Source organism: Salmo trutta, unplaced genomic scaffold (assembly GCF_901001165.1).
Source record: "Salmo trutta unplaced genomic scaffold, fSalTru1.1, whole genome shotgun sequence".
Classification (NCBI taxonomy): domain Eukaryota; kingdom Metazoa; phylum Chordata; class Actinopteri; order Salmoniformes; family Salmonidae; genus Salmo; species Salmo trutta.
The window spans coordinates 94080-114940 of NW_021823154.1; the positions used below are offsets into that span (position 1 = coordinate 94080).

General features: G+C 49.7%; 1 protein-coding gene across 3 annotated transcripts in view; it reads right to left on the bottom strand.

Moving 5' to 3' along the window:
- Positions 1-20861, bottom strand: part of uba6 (ubiquitin like modifier activating enzyme 6) — a 42468-nt gene that overhangs the window by 16388 nt on the left and 5219 nt on the right. For all 3 annotated transcript variants that reach the window (XM_029748073.1, XM_029748074.1, XM_029748075.1), the window contains exons 8-26: positions 18778-18900; positions 18374-18497; positions 16190-16293; positions 15585-15647; positions 15400-15476; positions 12892-12958; positions 12115-12258; positions 10403-10470; positions 10170-10248; positions 8855-8935; positions 8614-8691; positions 7790-7971; positions 7454-7559; positions 7108-7197; positions 5839-5919; positions 4291-4419; positions 4098-4149; positions 3816-3879; positions 925-994 (exon numbers count right to left, since the gene is read on the bottom strand). In XM_029748073.1, the coding sequence (XP_029603933.1) occupies positions 925-994; positions 3816-3879; positions 4098-4149; positions 4291-4419; positions 5839-5919; positions 7108-7197; positions 7454-7559; positions 7790-7971; positions 8614-8691; positions 8855-8935; positions 10170-10248; positions 10403-10470; positions 12115-12258; positions 12892-12958; positions 15400-15476; positions 15585-15647; positions 16190-16293; positions 18374-18497; positions 18778-18900 (1782 nt within the window). The remainder of the gene's footprint in view (positions 1-924; positions 995-3815; positions 3880-4097; positions 4150-4290; positions 4420-5838; positions 5920-7107; positions 7198-7453; positions 7560-7789; positions 7972-8613; positions 8692-8854; positions 8936-10169; positions 10249-10402; positions 10471-12114; positions 12259-12891; positions 12959-15399; positions 15477-15584; positions 15648-16189; positions 16294-18373; positions 18498-18777; positions 18901-20861) is intronic.

The window sequence follows — 20861 nt, forward strand, 5'->3', positions numbered from 1 at the left end:
TATGGTGATAATATGGTATGGTGGTAATATGGTATGGTGATAATATGGTATGGTGGTAATATGGTATGGTGGTAATATGGTATGGTGATAATATGGTATGGTGGTAATATGGTATGGTGGTAATATGGTATGGTGGTAATATGGTATGGTGATAATATGGTATGGTGATAATATGGTATGGTGGTAATATGGTATGGTGATAATATGGTATGGTGGTAATATGGTATGGTGGTAATATGGTATGGTGGTAATATGGTATGGTGAGGTCCCTCAGTATGGTGATAATATGGTATGGTGGTAATATGGTATGGTGGTAATATGGTATGGTCCCTCAGTATGGTGATAATATGGTATGGTGGTAATATGGTATGGTGGTAATATGGTATGGTGGTAATATGGTATGGTGGTAATATGGTATGGTGGTAATATGGTATGTTATGGTATGGTGGTAATATGGTATGGTGATAATATGGTATGGTGGTAATATGGTATGGTGGTAATATGGTATGGTGATAATATGGTATGGTGGTAATATGGTATTGTGGTAATATGGTATGGTGGTAATATGGTATGGTGGTAATATGGTATGGTGGTAATATGGTATGGTGAGAATATGGTATGGTGAGGTCCCTCAGTATGGTGATAATATGGTATGGTGGTAATATGGTATGGTGGTAATATGGTATGGGGAGGTCCCTGGTAATACCCAGCCCTACCAGTAACGGCTTCATACTCTATACAGAGGAGAGATAGAGAGATAGACAGATAGTGAAATCGAGAGAGAGAGAGAGAGAGAGAGAGAGAGAGACAGATAGAGAGGTAGTCAGATAGAGAGGTAGTCAGATAGAGAGGTAGTCAGATAGAGAGGTAGTCAGATAGAGAGAGCCAGATATATATATATAGGGATATAGAGAGAGTGTGTACCTTCTCTGAGTAGGGGATGTTGTAGATTTCAGCATAAAGCCGAGCTGCGCTCACGACAAAACTGAAGTGCCTGATGGGAAACACAGAGGGAAATGAGAGTTAGAAATAACGAAAAGAAGGGGGAGAAAGTGGGAGGTCACCAACAGGTCAATCTAGAGCAGGGGTCACCAACAGGTCAATCTAGAGAGAGGTGTAGAGCAGGAGTAGAGCAGGGGTCACCAACAGGTCAATCTAGAGCAGGGGTCACCAACAGGTCAATCTAGAGCAGGGGTCACCAACAGGTCAATCTAGAGCAGGGGTCACCAACAGGTCAATCTAGAGAGGGCTGTAGAGCAGGGGTCACCAACAGGTCAATCTAGAGAGAGATGTAGAGCAGGGGTCACCAACAGGTCAATCTAGAGAGAGATGTAGAGCAGGGGTCACCAACAGGTCAATCTAGAGAGAGATGTAGAGCAGGGGTCACCAACAGGTCAATCTAGAGAGAGGTGTAGAGCAGGGGTCACCAACAGGTCAATCTAGAGAGAGATGTAGAGCAGGAGTAGAGCAGGGGTCACCAACAGGTCAATCTAGAGAGGGCTGTAGAGCAGGGGTCACCAACAGGTCAATCTAGAGAGAGGTGTAGAGCAGGGGTCACCAACAGGTCAATCTAGAGAGAGGAAGAGCAGGGGTCACCAACAGGTCAGTCTAGAGAGAGGTGTAGAGCAGGGGTCACCAACAGGTCAATCTAGAGAGAGGTGTAGAGCAGGGGTCACCAACAGGTCAATCTAGAGAGAGGTGTAGAGCAGGGGTCACCAACAGGTCAATCTAGAGAGAGGAGTAGAGCAGGGGTCACCAACAGGTCAGTCTAGAGAGAGGAAGAGCAGGGGTCACCAACAGGTCAATCTAGAGAGAGGTGTAGAGCAGGGGTCACCAACAGGTCAATCTAGAGAGAGGAAGAGCAGGGGTCACCAACAGGTCAGTCTAGAGAGAGGTGTAGAGCAGGGGTCACCAACAGGTCAATCTAGAGAGAGGTGTAGAGCAGGGGTCACCAACAGGTCAATCTAGAGAGAGGAAGAGCAGGGGTCACCAACAGGTCAGTCTAGAGAGAGAGGTGTAGAGCAGGGGTCACCAACAGGTCAATCTAGAGAGAGAGGTGTAGAGCAGGGGTCACCAACAGGTCAGTCTAGAGAGAGAGGAAGAGAAGGGGTCACCAACAGGTCAATCTAGAGAGAGGTGTAGAGCAGGGGTCACCAACAGGTCAATCTAGAGAGAGGAAGAGCAGGGGTCACCAACAGGTCAGTCTAGAGAGAGAGGTGTAGAGCAGGGGTCACCAACAGGTCAATCTAGAGAGAGGTGTAGAGCAGGGGTCACCAACAGGTCAGTCTAGAGAGAGGTGTAGAGCAGGGGTCACCAACAGGTCAATCTAGAGAGACAGGAAGAGCAGGGGTCACCAACAGGTCAATCTAGAGAGAGGTGTAGAGCAGGGGTCACCAACAGGTCAATCTAGAGAGACAGGAAGAGAAGGGGTCACCAACAGGTCAATCTAGAGAGAGGTGTAGAGCAGGGGTCACCAACAGGTCAGTCTAGAGAGAGAGGAAGAGAAGGGGTCACCAACAGGTCAATCTAGAGAGAGGTGTAGAGCAGGGGTCACCAACAGATCAATCTAGAGAGAGGTGTAGAGCAGGGGTCACCAACAGGTCAATCTAGAGAGAGTTGTAGAGCAGGGGTCACCAACAGGTCAGTCTAGAGAGAGATGTAGAGCAGGGGTCACCAACAGGTCAATCTAGAGAGAGCTGTAGAGCAGGGGTCACCAACAGGTCAATTTAGAGAGGTGTAGAGCAGGGGTCACCAACAGGTCAATCTAGAGAGAGGTGTAGAGCAGGGGTCACCAACAGGTCAATCCCGAGCTACCAGCCCACCTATGAGTAGCTCGCCAAACAATTCTGAAAGTACATGCAATTTTCAAAACGTTCCACCGCAAACTGTCATAAACAAATCTCCAAAGTATGAAACAGCACAAACTCCCAGCTATCTAATCAACACATTAACATTATCCCACCCCTGGTGAGCCACTATTGGCTTAAAAAGCCAAACCTAATACAATATATCTGCCAGTTAATTTCCAACAATATTGCCTGTCTGTCTGTGTGGTGCAGCTAACCTTTGTGCACTCGAGTAGTTAACTAGATTGTTTTCTTTTACTAAAATCAGACATTATTATCCTGGGTGACCTCAATTATGATTGGGAAATATGCAGGCTTCAGACGATCGGAAAAAAAAAAAAAAAAAAAAAACATTTGTAATGATTTAAACCTAAACCCAGCTGGTGACGAAGCCTACACGACCCCAAACCCTAAAGATCATTCAAAGTCAACTTTGATTGATCTAAATTTTTTTAACGAATTCACCACTCGGAAATATGTTTCTACTGATGTCTTCGTCCAAGACGTCAGTGACCATTAGCCTTTTGTTTGTGTTAGAGATGTGAGAACGCAAAATTCTAAGCCTTGTGACATCACAAAGAGGAACTTTAAAAACTTAATTGTACAGGCAAATTATTATAATTTTTTTTTTTTTACACAAATCTTTAGCATCATAGCTAGTATAGCTAGCAGCATAGCTAGTATAGCTAGCATCATAGCTAGTATAGCTAGAATAATTAGTATAGCTAATATAGCTAGCATCATAACTAGTATAGCTAGCAGTATAGCTAGCATCATAGCTAGTATAGCTAGCATCATAGCTAGTATAGCTAGCATCATAGCTAGTATAGCTAGCATCATAGCTAGTATAGCTAGCATCATAGCTAGTATAGCTAGCATCATAGCTAGTATAGCTAGCATCATAGCTAGTATAGCTAGCATCATAGCTAGTATAGCTAGCATCATAGCTAGTATCGTTGGTCTACTCACAGTGAGTCCTTCAGGTCAAACTCTATGGGAGACGGGGGTCGTTTAGGTGACTGCCAGAATAAACCTGCAGAACAAGGACAGAGATAAGAAGACTGGACAATATAACGGGCTGCAAAAGTCTTTGGTGTGTGTGTGTGTGTGTGTGTGTGTGTGTGTGTGTGTGTGTGTGTGTGTGTGTGTGTGTGTGTGTGTGTGTGTGTGTGTGTGTGTGTGTGTGTGTGTGTTTATTGACGGCAACAGGTAACCTATAGACAAAAGATCAACAGAGAGAGAGATACTCACTGCCATCCTTTAACCGGGTGTCCAGGGGGAAGGAGTGCAGCAGCTGTAGAGCCTACACACACACACACACACACACACACACACACACGGAAACAAGGTTATGGTGTGTGTGTGTGTGTCTTTGTGTGTCTACTGTCAGTGTGTGTGTGTGTGTGCTGTCAGTGTGTGTGTGTGGGGGGGGGGGTAACGTTACCTTTCTCTTGAAGTACTTGTCGAATTTGAGGCGTGCCAGAATGATACAGTGTTCCCATTGGCTGGGCCGTCGACTCAGCAACTTGACTACCTGGAACGCCCCCTCTAGAGTCTCCCTCTGCTGCATCCTCTATACACACACACACACAGAGAGAGAGAGAGAGAGACACACACACACAGAGAGAGAGAGACACACACACAGAGAGAGAGAGACACACACACACACAGAGAGAGAGACACACACACACAGAGAGAGAGAGACACACACACACAGAGAGAGAGACACACACACACACACACAGAGAGACCCACACACACACACACACACAGAGAGACCCACACACACACACACACACACACACACACACCACACACACACACACACACACACACACAGAGAGAGAGAGAGACACACACACACACACACACACACACACACAGAGAGAGAGACACACACACACACAGAGAGAGAGACACACACAGAGAGAGAGAGACACACACAGAGAGAGAGAGACACACACAGAGAGAGAGAGACACACACACAGAGAGAGAGACACACACACAGAGAGACACACACACACACACAGAGAGAGACACACACACACAGAGACACACACAGAGAGAGAGAGAGACACACACACAGAGAGAGAGAGACACACACACAGAGACACACACACACACAGAGAGAGACACACACACACAGAGAGAGACACACACACACACAGAGAGAGAGACACACACACACACAGAGAGAGAGACACACACACACAGAGAGAGACACACACACACAGAGAGACACACACACACACAGAGAGAGACACACACACACACAGAGAGAGACACACACACACACACAGAGAGAGACACACACACACACACAGAGAGAGAGACACACACACACAGAGAGAGACACACACACACACACAGAGAGAGACACACACACACAGAGAGAGACACACACACACACAGAGACACACACAGAGAGAGAGAGAGACACACACACAGAGACACACACACACAGAGAGACACACACACACACACAGAGAGAGACACACACACACACACAGAGAGAGACACACACACACACAGAGAGAGAGACACACACACACAGAGAGAGACACACACACACACATCAAACACAGAGCAATATTCTCCCCTATAATAATGAACAAATGTCCCACACCTCAGTGTTAATTTACTGTCTGTTACTGTCTGTCCCATATCTCAGTGTTAATTTACTGTCTGTTAATGTCCCATATCTCAGTGTTAATTTACTGTCTGTCCCATATCTCAGTGTTAATTTACTGTCTGTCCCATATCTCAGTGTTAATTTACTGTCTGTCCCATATCTCAGTGTTAATTTACTGTCTGTCCCATATCTCAGTGTTAATTTACTGCTAACGTCCCATATCTCAGTGTTAATTTACTGTCTGTTACTGTCTGTCCCATATCTCAGTGTTAATTTACCAGGATTTCTGGAAAAAGCTGAACATTTAGGGAAAGTTACGGGAACTTTGCAACCCGAGTCATGAGTAGAAGCTGTTCCCACCTGTAGTACGGCTTCTGCTGAGGAGTGGGTCTGCCAGAACATATTATAGATGGTGGGCTTGTGGGCAAACGCACTCTCAAACTACAGACAGAGAGACAGAGGGAGAGAGAGGAGAGAGAGAGAGGGACGGAACGGGAGAGAGAGACGGAAAGGGAGAGAGAGACGGAAAGGGAGAGAGAGAGAGAGAGGAGAGAAAGACAGAAAGGGAGAGAGGGAGAGAGAGGAGAGAGAGTGAGAGAGACAGAAAGGGAGAGAGAAAACAAATCAAAATCAAATCAAACGTTATTTGTCACGTGCTCCAAATACAACAAGTGTAGACCTTACCGTGAAATGCTTACTTACAAGCCCTTAACCAACAATGCAGTTCAAGAAATAGAGTTAAGAAAACATTAACTAAATAAACTAAAGTAAAAAAAATAAAAAAATAACACTAAATAATAATAACGAAGCTATATACAGGCAGTACAGGTACCGACTGAATGTGCGGGGGTACAGGTTAGTCGAGGTAATTTGTACATGTAGTTGTGGGTAAAGTGACTATGCATAGATAATAAACAGAGAGTAGCAGCAGTGTAAAAACATGTGTAAATAGTCCGGGTGGCCATTTAAATAATTGTTCGGCAGTCTTGTGGCTTCTGGGTAGAATCTGTGTTCAGGGTGTTGTCCTCAACATATTCTAGAACCCTCCATATTAGAATGGAACATAGCCAGTTATAGTCGTCCTATCACCTTGTCCCTTGCCCATTGGATGGTGTGTTCTATAATAACCAGTTAGATTAGTCCTATCACCTTGTCCCTTGCCCATTGGATGGTGCGTTCTATAATAACCAGTTATAGTCATCCTATCACCTTGTCCCTTGCCCATTGGATGGTGTGTTCTATAATAACCAGTTATATTAGTCCTGTCACCTTGTCCCTTGCCCATTGGATGGTGTGTTCTATAATAACCAGTTATAATAGTCCTATCACCTTGTCCCTTGCCCATTGGATGGTGTGTTCTATAATAACCAGTTAGATTAGTCCTATCACCTTGTCCCTTGCCCATTGGATGGTGTGTTCTATAATAACCAGTTAGATTAGTCCCATCACCTTGTCCCTTGCCCATTGGATGGTGTGTTCTATAATAACCAGTTAGATTAGTCCTATCACCTTGTCCCTTGCCCATTGGATGGTATGTTCTATAATAACCAGTTAGATTAGTCCTATCACCTTGTCCCTTGCCCATTGGATGGTGTGTTCTATAATAACCAGTTAGATTAGTCCTATCACCTTGTCCCTTGCCCATTGGATGGTGTGTTCTATAACAGCAGGGAAAGACTTTAGGGTGCAGAACGGAATCTCCTCTTCTGGTGGGTCCCTCTGTCAATACACAAAGATATGGACATTCAAAAACACAGGCATCTGGTAATACATGGCTGGTACGACCATTGAGAGAGACAGAGAGACAGAGAGGCAGACAGACAGAGAGGCAGACAGACAGAGAGGCAGACAGACAGAGAGGCAGACAGACAGACAGACAGACAGACAGACAGACAGACAGACAGACAGACAGGCAGGCAGGCAGGCAGGCTGGCAGGCAGACAGGCAGACAGGCAGGCAGACAGGCAGTACGTACATGGCTGTTGTAAGACTCGGTCAGGTTGGGCACGATGATCTCCGTGTGTCCTTTGGTTCCCATGGTACCGGAATCCAGAAGAGCCTTCTGATTGGATACACTGCGGCTGTGGGGTTAACCAAATCAGAGAGAGGCAAAACATTTAAACATGATCAATTAGTGTTGATTAATAATCCCAGTTTATCCCCTTTCCCCCTCAATTCAATAAGGAAAACATTATTTATCCCTGAGGTGCAGTTACTTTGGCCACGTGAGTCTACAACAATAATATACCAACATACCACAATTATTCTGCAATGACACACAACCATTCACATCACCATAACCCCCCCTCACCTGTCGACGTATCTGCGAGCCTCTACATTGTCCAGCGCCGTGACAACCAGGTGTAGGCGGGAGTAGAACAGGTCGTTGTAGACCCCCTCGGTGGCAGGACACACCTTGTTGAGGTGAGCGTCTACCTGCATCTCTGGGTTGATCTCCAAGGTCGCTACTGCTGCTGTGGTGCTCTTAGGTTTCTGATGGAGGGAGGGAGGGAGGGAGGGAGGGGCAGAGGCAGAGAGGGAGAGAGGCAGAGAGGCAGAGGGGGAGAGGGGCAGAGAGGCAGAGGGGGAGAGGGGGAGAGGGGGAGAGAGGCAGAGGGGGAGGGAGAGAGGCAGAGGGGGAGGGAGAGAGGCAGAGGGGGAGGGGGGGGGAGGGAGAGAGGCAGAGGGGGAGGGAGAGAGGCAGAGAGGGAGGGAGAGAGGCAGAGAGAGAGGCAGAGAGAGGGAGGGAGAGAGGCAGAGAGAGAGGGAGAGAGGCAGAGAGAGAGGCAGAGAGAGGGAGGGAGAGAGGCAGAGAGAGGGAGGGAGAGAGGCAGAGAGAGGGAGGGAGAGAGGCAGAGAGAGGCAGAGAGAGGGAGGGAGGCAGAGGGAGGGAGGCAGAGAGGCAGAGGGAGGGAGGGAGGCAGAGAGGCAGAGGCAGAGAGGGAGGGAGGGAGGGAGGGAGGGAGGGAGGGAGGGAGAAAAGTCAGACAAGTTATTATGATGTGGACAAAACTTATAACGGATGATGATGATTAATAAATGTATCAATAATGATGGTCAGTGTGTGTGTGTGTGTGTGTGTGTGTGTGTGTGTGTGTGTGTGTGTGTGTGTGTGTGTGTGTGTGTGTGTCTGACCTGTATGTGCTGAGATCTGAAGAGGAACTGTCTGTTGAGGTTGGACTTCTCTATCAGGTCTGGGTCTGTCACACACACCTGGGGAAAAGGTCATCAATCAATACCGCTAAATCAATCAATAAATCAAACACATGAACTAATGAATTTACTAATGAATTAACCAATCAGTCTGTCACGCACACGTGGCGACCACAGAAGAGAACAGGTAATATACAAAACCAACCAACCAACCAATCCCTACCTCTCCTGAGCTCTTGGCCAATCCCACTCCCAGCAGGGCAAAGTTCTTGAGCATCTCACAGCCAATGGCTCCACAGCCCACCTGGAGAAGACACCGCCCCCCCCCAGGACACTGTCATCAACTACACCATCAGTCCCTTCAAACCTTCCTTCCTTCCTTCCTTCCTTCCTTCCTTCCTTCCTTCCTTCCTTCCTTCCTTCCTTCCTTCCTTCCTTCCTTCCTTCCTTCCTTCCTTCCACCCTTCCTTCCTTCCTTCCTTCCTTCCTTCCTTCCTTCCTTCCTTCCTTCCTTCCTGTAAACTGTCCAAAAACTGACACACTGATTTGGGACAGACCATCAAAGCAACACTTGTTTTTAGATGGTGGGGTCACATGTTCAGATATCAACATGGGGTCAAAGGCCAGAAAGGTTTGAGGACCCCTGTATTAGTGTGGGTACTGATACGTGTGGATCGTGATAGTGTGGGTTGTCACAGTGTGGGTTGTAACAGCGTGGGTTGTAACATGGTGGGTTGTGATAGTGTGGGTTGTAACAGCGTGGGCTGTAACAGTGTGGGTTGTAACACCGTGGGTTGTAACACCGTGGGTTGTAACACCGTGGGTTGTAACAGCGTGGGTTGTGTAACAGCGTGGGTTGAGACAGCGTGGGTTGTAACACCGTGGGCTGTAACAGCGTGGGTTGTAACAGCGTGGGTTGTGATAGTGTGGGTTGTAACAGCGTGGATTGTAACAGCGTGGATTGTGATAGTGTGGGTTGTAATAGTGTGGGTTGTAACAGCGTGGGTTGTAACAGCGTGGGTTGTAACAGCGTGGGTTGTAACACCGTGGGCTGTAACAGCGTGGATTGTAACAGCGTGGGCTGTAACAGCGTGGGTTGTAACAGCGTGGGCTGTAACAGCGTGGGTTGTAACAGCGTGGGTTGTAACACCGTGGGCTGTAACAGCGTGGGTTGTAACAGCGTGGGTTGTAACAGCGTGGGCTGTAACAGCGTGGGTTGTAACAGCGTGGGTCGTCATAGTGTGGGTCGTCATAGTGTGGGTCGTAACAGCGTGGGTTGTAACAGCGTGGGTCGTCATAGTGTGGGTCGTCATAGTGTGGGCTGTAACAGCGTGGGCTGTAACAGCGTGGGCTGTAACAGCGTGGGTCGTCATAGTGTGGGTCGTCATAGTGTGGGTTGTAACAGCGTGGGTTGTAACAGCGTGGGTTGTAACAGCGTGGGTCGTCATAGTGTGGGTCGTCATAGTGTGGGTTGTAACAGCGTGGGTTGTAACAGTGTGGGTTGTGATAGCGTGGGTTGTAACAGCGTGGGTCGTCACCATAAAGACTCTCAGCTTGTGGAGTTCCAGACACATGGTTTCCCCGATGCAGACCCTCAGCCCGTCGTACCGATCACCCCTACACACACACACACACACACACACACACACACACACACTCTTTGTGAGAATGTGTTTCACATTCTTTGTAATGTTCTTTGTGTGTATATGTGTGTGTATATGTGTGTGTGTGTGTGTGTGTGTGTGTGTGTGTGTGTGTGTGTGTGTTGTACCTGGGGCTAAACTCCTCTGCAGATAGAGACTGTAGTGGTTTCACTACCTCGATGGCATCTAGATAGAACTAGAAAGAGAGAGAGAGGGGAGAGGGGAGAGGGAGGAGAGAGAGAGAGAAGAGAGGAGAGGAGAGAGAGAGAGGGCGAGAGAGGAGAGAGAGAGAAGGAGGAGAGAGGAGAGAGAGAAGGAGAGAGAGAGAGGGCGAGAGAGGAGAGAGAGAGAAGGAGGAGAGAGGAGAGAGAGAAGGAGAGAGAGAGAGGGCGAGAGAGGAGAGAGAGAGAAGGAGGAGAGAGGAGAGAGAGAGACCACAGTGTTACAATTCTAACACCAGAAAAATAAATGACCTACCCAACCAACCAATCAGATGTATTGATCAGTCTGTGACCTACCCAACCAACCAATCAGATGTATTGATCAGTCTGTGAGGTGGATAGCAGTAGGTTGACCTACCCAACCAACCAATCAGATGTATTGATCAGTCTGTGATGTGGAGAGCAGTAGGTTGACCTACCCAACCAACCAATCAGATGTATTGATCAGTCTGTGAGGTGGAGAGCAGTAGGTTGACCTACCCAACCAACCAATCAGATGTATTGATCAGTCTGTGAGGTGGAGAGCAGTGGGTTGACCTACCCAACCAACCAATCAGATGTATTGATCAGTCTGTGAGGTGGATAGCAGTAGGTTGACCTACCCAAACAACCAATCAGATGTATTGATCAGTCTGTGAGGTGGATAGCAGTAGGTTGACCTACCCAACCAACCAATCAGATGTATTGATCAGTCTGTGAGGTGGAGAGCAGTAGGTTGACCTACCCAACCAACTAATCAGATGTATTGATCAGTCTGTGAGGTGGAGAGCAGTAGGTTGACCTACCCAACCAACCAATCAGATGTATTGATCAGTCTGTGAGGTGGAGAGCAGTAGGTTGACCTACCCAACCAACCAATCAGATGTATTGATCAGTCTGTGAGGTGGAGAGCAGTAGGTTGACCTACCCAACCAACCAATCAGATGTATTGATCAGTCTGTGAGGTGGATAGCAGTAGGTTGACCTACCCAACCAACCAATCAGATGTATTGATCAGTCTGTGATGTGGAGAGCAGTAGGTTGACCTACCCAACCAACCAATCAGATGTATTGATCAGTCTGTGAGGTGGAGAGCAGTAGGTTGACCTACCCAACCAACCAATCAGATGTATTGATCAGTCTGTGAGGTGGAGAGCAGTAGGTTGACCTACCCAACCAACCAATCAGATGTATTGATCAGTCTGTGAGGTGGATAGCAGTAGGTTGACCTACCCAAACAACCAATCAGATGTATTGATCAGTCTGTGAGGTGGATAGCAGTAGGTTGACCTACCCAACCAACCAATCAGATGTATTGATCAGTCTGTGAGGTGGAGAGCAGTAGGTTGACCTACCCAACCAACCAATCAGATGTATTGATCAGTCTGTGAGGTGGAGAGCAGTAGGTTGACCTACCCAACCAACCAATCAGATGTATTGATCAGTCTGTGAGGTGGATAGCAGTAGGTTGACCTACCCAACCAACCAATCAGATGTATTGATCAGTCTGTGAGGTGGAGAGCAGTAGGTTGACCTACCCAACCAACCAATCAGATGTATTGATCAGTCTGTGAGGTGGATAGCAGTAGGTTGACCTACCCAACCAACCAATCAGATGTATTGATCAGTCTGTGACCTACCCATTGCTGTAGTGGGGCGAACTTCCCCGTGAGGGCCTTGAGGACCTCCTGACTGGCAATGCCCCCCACCGCCGCGGCCAACGGAGGGAGAGAACCCTGCGCTGTTCTGGACAGACAACGCACCAACTCACTATTCACTGGAGCCTGGAGAGAGGAGAGAGGGGAGAGGACGGGAGAGGGGAGAGAGGGGAGAGGACGGGAGAGGGGAGAGGACGGGAGAGGGGAGAGGACGGGAGAGGGGAGAGGACGGGAGAGGGGAGAGGGGAGAGGAGAGAGGAGAGAGGACGGGAGAGGGGGAGAGAGGGGAGGGAGTGGAGAGAGGGGAGGGAGGGAGAGAGGGAAGGACAGGAGAGGAGAGAGGGAGGGAGAGAGGGGAGGATGGGAGAGGAGAGAGAGAGGGAGAGAGGGGAGGAGAGGAGAGAGGGGAGGAGAGGAGAGAGGGAGGGAGAGAAGAGAGAGGGAGGGAGAGAGGGGAGAGGGGAAGGACAGGAGAGGAGAGAGGGAGGGAGAGAAGAGAGAGGGAGGGAGAGAGGGGAGAGGGAAGGACAGGAGAGGAGAGAGGGAGGGAGAGAGGGGAGGACAGGAGAGGAGAGAGGGAGGGAGGGAGAGAGGGGAGGATGGGAGAGGGAGGGAGAGAGGAGAGAGGGAAGGACAGGAGAGGAGAGAGGGAGGGAGAGAGGGGAGGACAGGAGGAGGGAGAGAGAAGAGGACGGCAGTGTCACGAGTGTGAGTGTGTGCGTACATAAGTGCCACAGTGTGTGTAGATGAAACACTCACTCTGGTTGTCAAGGTGAGGTTCACTTCCTCTGTTAGTTTGACCAGAACCTCCGCATCCTGACAGCACCTGGAGAGAACAACCAATCACAACCAGCTTTACAGGAAGTAGAGGCTAGGGACCAACCAGCCATACAGGAAGTAGAGGCTAGGGACCAACCAGCTATACAGGAAGTAGGGGCCAGGGACCAACCAGTTATACAGGAAGTAGGGGCTAGGGACCAACCAGTTATACAGGAAGTAGGTGCTAGGGACCAGCCAGCTATACAGGAAGTAGAGACTAGGGACCAACCAGCTATACAGGAAGTAGGGGCTAGGGACCAACCAGCTATACAGGAAGTAGGGGCTAGAACCAACCAGCTATACAGGAAGTAGAGGCTAGGGACCAACCAGCTATACAGGAAGTAGGGGCCAGGGACCAACCGGCTATAGAGGAAGTAGAGGCTAGGGACCAACCGGCTATACAGGAAGTAGGGGCTAGGGACCAACCGGCTATACAGGAAGTAGAGGCTAGGGACCAACCAGCTATACAGGAAGTAGGGGCTAGGGACCAACCAGCTATAGAGGAAGTAGAGGCTAGGGACCAGCCAGCTATACAGGAAGTAGAGGCTAGGGACCAACCAGCTATAGAGGAAGTAGAGGCTAGGGACCAACCAGCTATACAGGAAGTAGGGGCTAGGGACCAACCAGCTATAGAGGAAGTAGGGGCTAGGGACCAACCAGCTATAGAGGAAGTAGGGGCTAGGGACCAACCAGCTATAGAGGAAGTAGAGGCTAGGGACCAACCAGCTATACAGGAAGTAGGGGCTAGGGACCAACCAGCTATAGAGGGAGTAGAGACAGGGGACCAACCAGCTATACAGGAAGTAGAGGCTAGGGACCAACCAGCTATACAGGAAGTAGGGGCTAGGGACCAGCCAGCTATACAGGAAGTAGAGGCTAGGAACCAACCAGCTATATAGGAAGTAGAGGCTAGGGACTAGCCAGCTATACAGGAAGTAGAGGATAGGGACCAACCAGCTATAGAGGAAGTAGGGGCTAGGGACCAACCAGCTATAGAGGAAGTAGAGGCTAGGGACCAACCAGCTATACAGGAAGTAGGGGCTAGGGACCAACCAGCTATACAGGAAGTAGGGGCTAGGGACCAACCAGCTATAGAGGAAGTAGGGGCTAAGCACCAACCAGCTTTAGAGGAAGTAGAGGCTAGGGACCAACCAGCTATAGAGGAAGTAGGGGCTAGGGACCAACCAGCTATACAGGAAGTAGAGGCTAGGGACCAACCAGCTATAGAGGAAGTAGAGGCTAGGGACCAACCAGCTATAAAGGAAGTAGGGGCTAGGGACCAACCGGCTATACAGGAAGTAGGGGCTAGGGACCAACCAGCTATAGAGGAAGTAGGGGCTAGGGACCAACCAGCTATAGAGGAAGTAGGGGCTAGGGACCAACCAGCTATAGAGGAAGTAGGGGCTAGGGACCAACCAGCTATACAGGAAGTAGGGGCTAGGAACCAACCAGCTATAGAGGAAGTAGGGGCTAGAGACCAACCAGCTATACAGGAAGTAGGGGCTATGGACCAACCAGCTATACAGGAAGTAGGGGCTAGGGACCAACCAGCTATACAGGAAGTAGGGGCTAGGGACCAACCAGCTATAGAGGAAGTAGGGGCTAGGGACCAACCAGCTATAGAGGAAGTAGGGGCTATGGACCAACCAGCTATACAGGAAGTAGGGGCTAGGGACCAACCAGCTATACAGGAAGTAGGGGCTAGGGACCAACCAGCTTTAGAGGAAGTAGGGGCTAGGGACCAACCAGCTATACAGGAAGTAGGGGCTAGGGACCAACCGGCTATACAGGAAGTAGAGGCTAGGGACCAACCAGCTATACAGGAAGTAGGGGCTAAGGACCAACCGGCTATACAGGAAGTAGAGGCTAGGGACCAACCAGCTATAGAGGAAGTGGGGGCTAGGGACCAACCAGCTGTAGAGGAAGTACGGGCTAGAGACCAACCAGCTATACAGGAAGTAGAGGCTAGGGACCAACCAGCTATACAGGAAGTAGGGGCTAGGGACCAACCGGCTATAGAGGAAGTAGGGGCTAGGGACCAACCAGCTATACAGGAAGTAGGGGCTAGGGACCAACCAGCTATACAGGAAGTAGGAGCTAGGGACCAACCAGCTATAGAGGAAGTAGGGGCTAGGGACCAACCAGCTATACAGGAAGTAGAGGCTAGGGACCAACCAGCTATACAGGAAGTAGGGGCTAGGGACCAACCGGCTATAGAGGAAGTGGGGGCTAGGGACCAACCAGCTTTAGAGGAAGTAGGGACTGGGAGGAGGGGCTAGGGAGTAGGGGGAGGGGGAAGGGGCTAGGTGGAGGGACTAGGGGGTAGAGGGTAGGGACTAGGGAGTAGGGGGAGGGGGAAGGGGCTAGGTGGAGGGACTACGGGGTAGAGGGTAGGGACTAGGGAGTAGGGGGAAGGGGCTAGGTGGAGGGACTACGGGGTTGTGTTACCCGATATTGGGCAGTCTGTTGTGTTGCTCCTGGAAGGCATCGAGAGCCAGCATGGCGGCGTGGATCTGGAGCGGGGCCTGAGGGACACATTCACAATGGACAAAACAGGAAACTGCTCAGAGACGGCTCCAACACACAGCAGAGCAAACACACCTTCACACAGGAGCTGACCTATGACCTCTCACCTCTGGTTTGCTGAAGTCGGGAGTCAGGACCTGAGGCTCAGACAGCTGCTGCTCCATCGTCTCCTGAAGAACACACGGACAGAGGGACACGGACAGAGGGACACGGACAGAGGGACACGGACAGAGGGACACGGACAGAGGGACACGGACAGAGGGACAGAGAGACGTTTAAGGAAAAGACCACTGCAAACTGTGTGTTTCATTTCAGAACGACGCAGTATGAGGCAGTATGAGGCAGAATGAGGCAGTATGAGGCAGTATGAGACAGAATGAGGCAGTATGAGGCAGAATGAGGCAGTATGAGGCAGAATGAGGCAGTATGAGGCAGTATGACGCAGAATGAGGCAGAATGGCGCAGTATGAGGCAGCATGAGGCAGAATGACGCAGAACGACGCAGTACGACGATTTCGGGAAACTATATCTGGACAACTTGATTACTGACAGGCAAAACATTTCGGGACTGTATCACCAGCAGACTAATAAAAAATGAAAAATACCAAAAGATGGAATTTTCCTTTAAGTGTAAACCATTTAAAAAGCGTTATGTCGTTTATGAATGTCGTATTGCGGTTGTGTTGTGGTTGTGTTGTGGTTGTATACTTACGAAGCTGTATGTTCTGGGGGTTTTGACCAGCAGGAAGAAGCCTCCATGTGCATAGGGCTGCAGACACGACGTGTCCCCTATGGTGAAACTGTAGGGAGAGAGGACTGGCACACACACACTATTATCAACAATAATACAAGACTCCTACCCTGTGACCTGTCATAAGACTGTCCTATCAGTACCTGTGACCTGTCACAAGGCTGTCCTATCAGTACCTGTGACCTGTCATAAGCCTGTCGTATCAGTACCTGTGACCTGTCATAAGCCTGTCGTATCAGTACCTGTGACCTGTCATAAGCCTGTCGTATCAGTACCTGTGACCTGTCATAAGCCTGTCGTATCAGTACCTGTGACCTGTCATAAGCCTGTCGTATCAGTACCTGTGACCTGTCATAGGCCTGTCGTATCAGTACCTGTGACCTGTCATAAGCCTGTCCTATCAGTACCTGTGACTTGTCATAAGCCTGTCGTATCAGTACCTGTGACCTGTCATAAGCCTGTCGTATCAGTACCTGTGACCTGTCATATCAGTACCTGTGACCTGTCATAAGCCTGTCCTATCAGTACCTGTGACCTGTCATAGGCCTGTCATATCAGTACCTGTGACCTGTCATAGGCCTGTCGTATCAGTACCTGTGACCTGTCATAAGCCTGCCCTATCAGTACCTGTGACCTGTCATAAGCCTGTCATATCAGTACCTGTGACCTGTCATCGGCCTGTCATATCAGTACCTGTGACCTGTCATAAGCCTGTCCTATCAGTACCTGTGACCTGTCATAAGCCTGCCGTATCAGTGCCTGTGACCTGTCATAAGCCTGTCCTATCAGTACCTGTGACCTGTCATAAACCTGTCCTATCAGTACCTGTGACCTGTCATAAGCCTGTCGTATCAGTACCTGTGACCTGTCATAAGCCTGTCGTATCAGTACCTGTGACCTGTCATCAGCCTGTCGTATCAGTACCTGTGACCTGTCGTAAGCCTGCCCTATCAGTACCTGTGACCTGTCGTAAGCCTGCCCTATCAGTACCTGTGACCTGTCATAAGCCTGCCCTATCAGTACCTGTGACCTGTCATAAGCCTGTCCTATCAGTACCTGTGACCTGTCATAGGCCTGTCGTATCAGTACCTGTGACCTGTCATAAACCTGTCGTATCAGTACCTGTGACCTGTCATAAACCTGTCGTATCAGTACCTGTGACCTGTCATAAGCCTGTCGTATCAGTACCTGTGACCTGTCATAAGCCTGTCGTATCAGTACCTGTGACCTGTCATAAGCCTGTCCTATCAGTACCTGTGACCTGTCATAGGCCTGTCATATCAGTACCTGTGACCTGTCATAAGCCTGCCCTATCAGTACCTGTGACCTGTCATAAGCCTGTCCTATCAGTACCTGTGACCTGTCATAGATCTCTCATATCAGTACCTGTGACCTGTCATAAGCCTGCCCTATAAGTACCTGTGACCTGTCATAAGCCTGTCCTATCAGTACCTGTGACCTGTCATAGGCCTGTCATATCAGTACCTGTGACCTGTCATAAGCCTGTCCTATCAGTACCTGTGACCTGTCATAAGCCTGTCGTATCAGTGCCTGTGACCTGTCATAAGCCTGTCCTATCAGTACCTGTGACCTGTCATAAACCTGTCCTATCAGTACCTGTGACCTGTCATAAGCCTGCCATATCAGTACCTGTGACCTGTCGTAAGCCTGCCTTATCAGTACCTGTGACCTGTCATAAGCCTGCCCTATCAGTACCTGTGACCTGTCATAAGCCTGCCCTATCAGTACCTGTGACCTGTCATAAACCTGTCGTATCAGTACCTGTGACCTGTCATAAGCCTGTCGTATCAGTACCTGTGACCAGTCATAAGCCTGTCGTATCAGTACCTGTGACCAGTCATAAGCATGTCCTATCAGTACCTGTGACCTGTCATAAGCATGTCCTATCAGTACCTGTGACCTGTCATAAGCATGTCCTATCAGTACCTGTGACCTGTCATAAACCTGTCGTATCAGTACCTGTGACCTGTCATAAGCCTGTCGTATCAGTACCTGTGACCTGTCATAAGCCTGTCGTATCAGTACCTGTGACCTGTCATAAGCCTGTCCTATCAGTACCTGTGACCTGTCATAAGCCTGTCGTATCAGTACCTGTGACCTGTCATAAGCCTGTCGTATCAGTACCTGTGACCTGTCGTGCGGTGCCGTTGAGTGAGTCCATGCCGTTGACCTCTCTGAAGAGAACACTCTGTCCAGTCTGGAGGCCGTGGGTCCTGCTGTCCATACAGGTTACCACCCCTGGCTTACCCTGCAGGTCAGAGGTCAGAGGTTAGAGACGAGGGTGTGTGTGTGTGTGTGTGTGTGTGTGCTGTCCATACAGGTTACCACCCCTGGGTTACCCTGCAGATCAGAGGTCAGAGGTCAGAGGTTAGAGACGAGGGTGTGTGTGTGTGTGTGCTGTCCATACAGGTTACCACCCCTGGGTTCCCCTGCAGGTCAGAGGTAAGAGGTTAGAGAGGAGGGTGTGTGTGTGTGTGTGTGTGTGTGTGTGTGTGTGTGTGTGTGTGTGTGTGTGTGTGTGTCTGTACCTGTGTGATGTTCTGGATAAACATCTCCTTGGCTTCCTCTCCCGTGGGGTCCGACACCTCAAACTGGTCTCCGAAGTCACAGAACACTCTCACACAGATCCCATACGCGTCACATCCAATGAACTGCAAGGAAACAGAGACATCATGCGTTTAGTTCCTGGGGGGGGGGGGGGGGGGGGGGGGACGAGGCCGCAGACCAAATCATCTCTCCTGTCTCCTGACGTGGGCTCTTGTTAACTTCCCTTCCATGGATTTGAAAGGACATGACTGGTAAATGGAAACTCTGATAGGAGGGTCTAGAGGTCTGACCCTGATAGGAGGGTCTAGAGGTCTGACCCTGATAGGAGGGTCTCTATATGTAGAGGTCTCACCCTGATAGGAGGGTCTCTATATGTAGAGGTCTGACTCTGATAGGAGGGTCTCTATATGTAGAGGTCTGACCCTGATAGGAGGGTCTAGAGGTCCCTGATAGGAGGGTCTCTATATGTAGAGGTCTCACTCTGATAGGAGGGTCTCTAGAGGTCTCACCCTGATAGGAGGGTCTCTAGAGGTCTCACCCTGATAGGAGGGTCTCTATATGTAGAGGTCTCACTCTGATAGGAGGGTCTCTATATGTAGAGGTCTCACCCTGATAGGAGGGTCTCTATATGTAGAGGTCTCACCCTGATAGGAGGGTCTAGAGGTCTCACCCTGATAGGAGGGTCTCTATATGTAGAGGGTTCACCCTGATAGGAGGGTCTCTATATGTAGAGGTCTCACCCTGATAGGAGGGTCTCTATATGTAGAGGTCTCACCCTGATAGGAGGGTCTCTATATGTAGAGGTCTCACCCTGATAGGAGGGTCTCTATATGTAGAGGTCTCACCCTGATAGGAGGGTCTCTATATGTAGAGGTCTGACCCTGATAGGAGGGTCTCTATATGTAGAGGTCTGACCCTGATAGGAGGTCTCTATATGTAGAGGTCTGACCCTGATAGGAGGGTCTAGAGGTCTGACCCTGATAGGAGGGTCTCTAGAGGTCTGACCCTGATAGGAGGGCCTCTATATGTAGAGGTCTCACCCTGATAGGAGGGTCTCTAGAGGTCTGACCCTGATAGGAGGGTCTCTATATGTAGAGGTCTCACCCTGATAGGAGGGTCTCTATATGTAGAGGTCTCACCCTGATAGGAGGGTCTCTATATGTAGAGGTCTGACCCTGATAGGAGGGTCTCTAGAGGTCTGACCCTGATATGAGGGTCTCTAGAGGTCTGACCCTGATATGAGGGTCTCTAGAGGTCTGACCCTGATAGGAGGGTCTCTAGAGGTCTGACCCTGATAGGAGGGTCTCTAGAGGTCTGACCCTGATAGGAGGGTCTAGAGGTCTCACCCTGATAGGAGGGTCTAGAGGTCTCACCCTGATAGGAGGGTCTAGAGGTCTCACCCTGATAGGAGGGTCTAGAGGTCTCACCCTGATAGGAGGGTCTCTAGAGGTCTCACCCTGATAGGAGGGTCTAGAGGTCTCACCCTGATAGGAGGGTCTCTAGAGGTCTCACCCTGATAGGAGGGTCTAGAGGTCTCACCCTGATAGGAGGGTTTAGAGGTCTCACCCTGATAGGAGGGTCTCTAGATGTAGAGATCTCACCCTGATAGGAGGGTCTCTAGAGGTCTGACCCTGATAGGAGGGTCTCTATATGTAGAGGTCTGACCCTGATAGGAGGGTCTCTATATGTAGAGGTCTGACCCTGATAGGAGGGTCTCTAGAGGTCTGACCCTGATAGGAGGGTCTCTAGAGGTCTGACCCTGATAGGAGGGTCTAGAGGTCTCACCCTGATAGGAGGGTCTAGAGGTCTCACCCTGATAGGAGGGTCTAGAGGTCTCACCCTGATAGGAGGGTCTAGAGGTCTCACCCTGATAGGAGGGTCTAGAGGTCTCACCCTGATAGGAGGGTCTCTAGAGGTCTCACCCTGATAGGAGGGTCTAGAGGTCTCACCCTGATAGGAGGGTCTCTAGAGGTCTCACCCTGATAGGAGGGTCTAGAGGTCTGACCCTGATAGGAGGGTCTAGAGGTCTGACCCTGATAGGAGGGTCTCTAGAGGTCTGACCCTG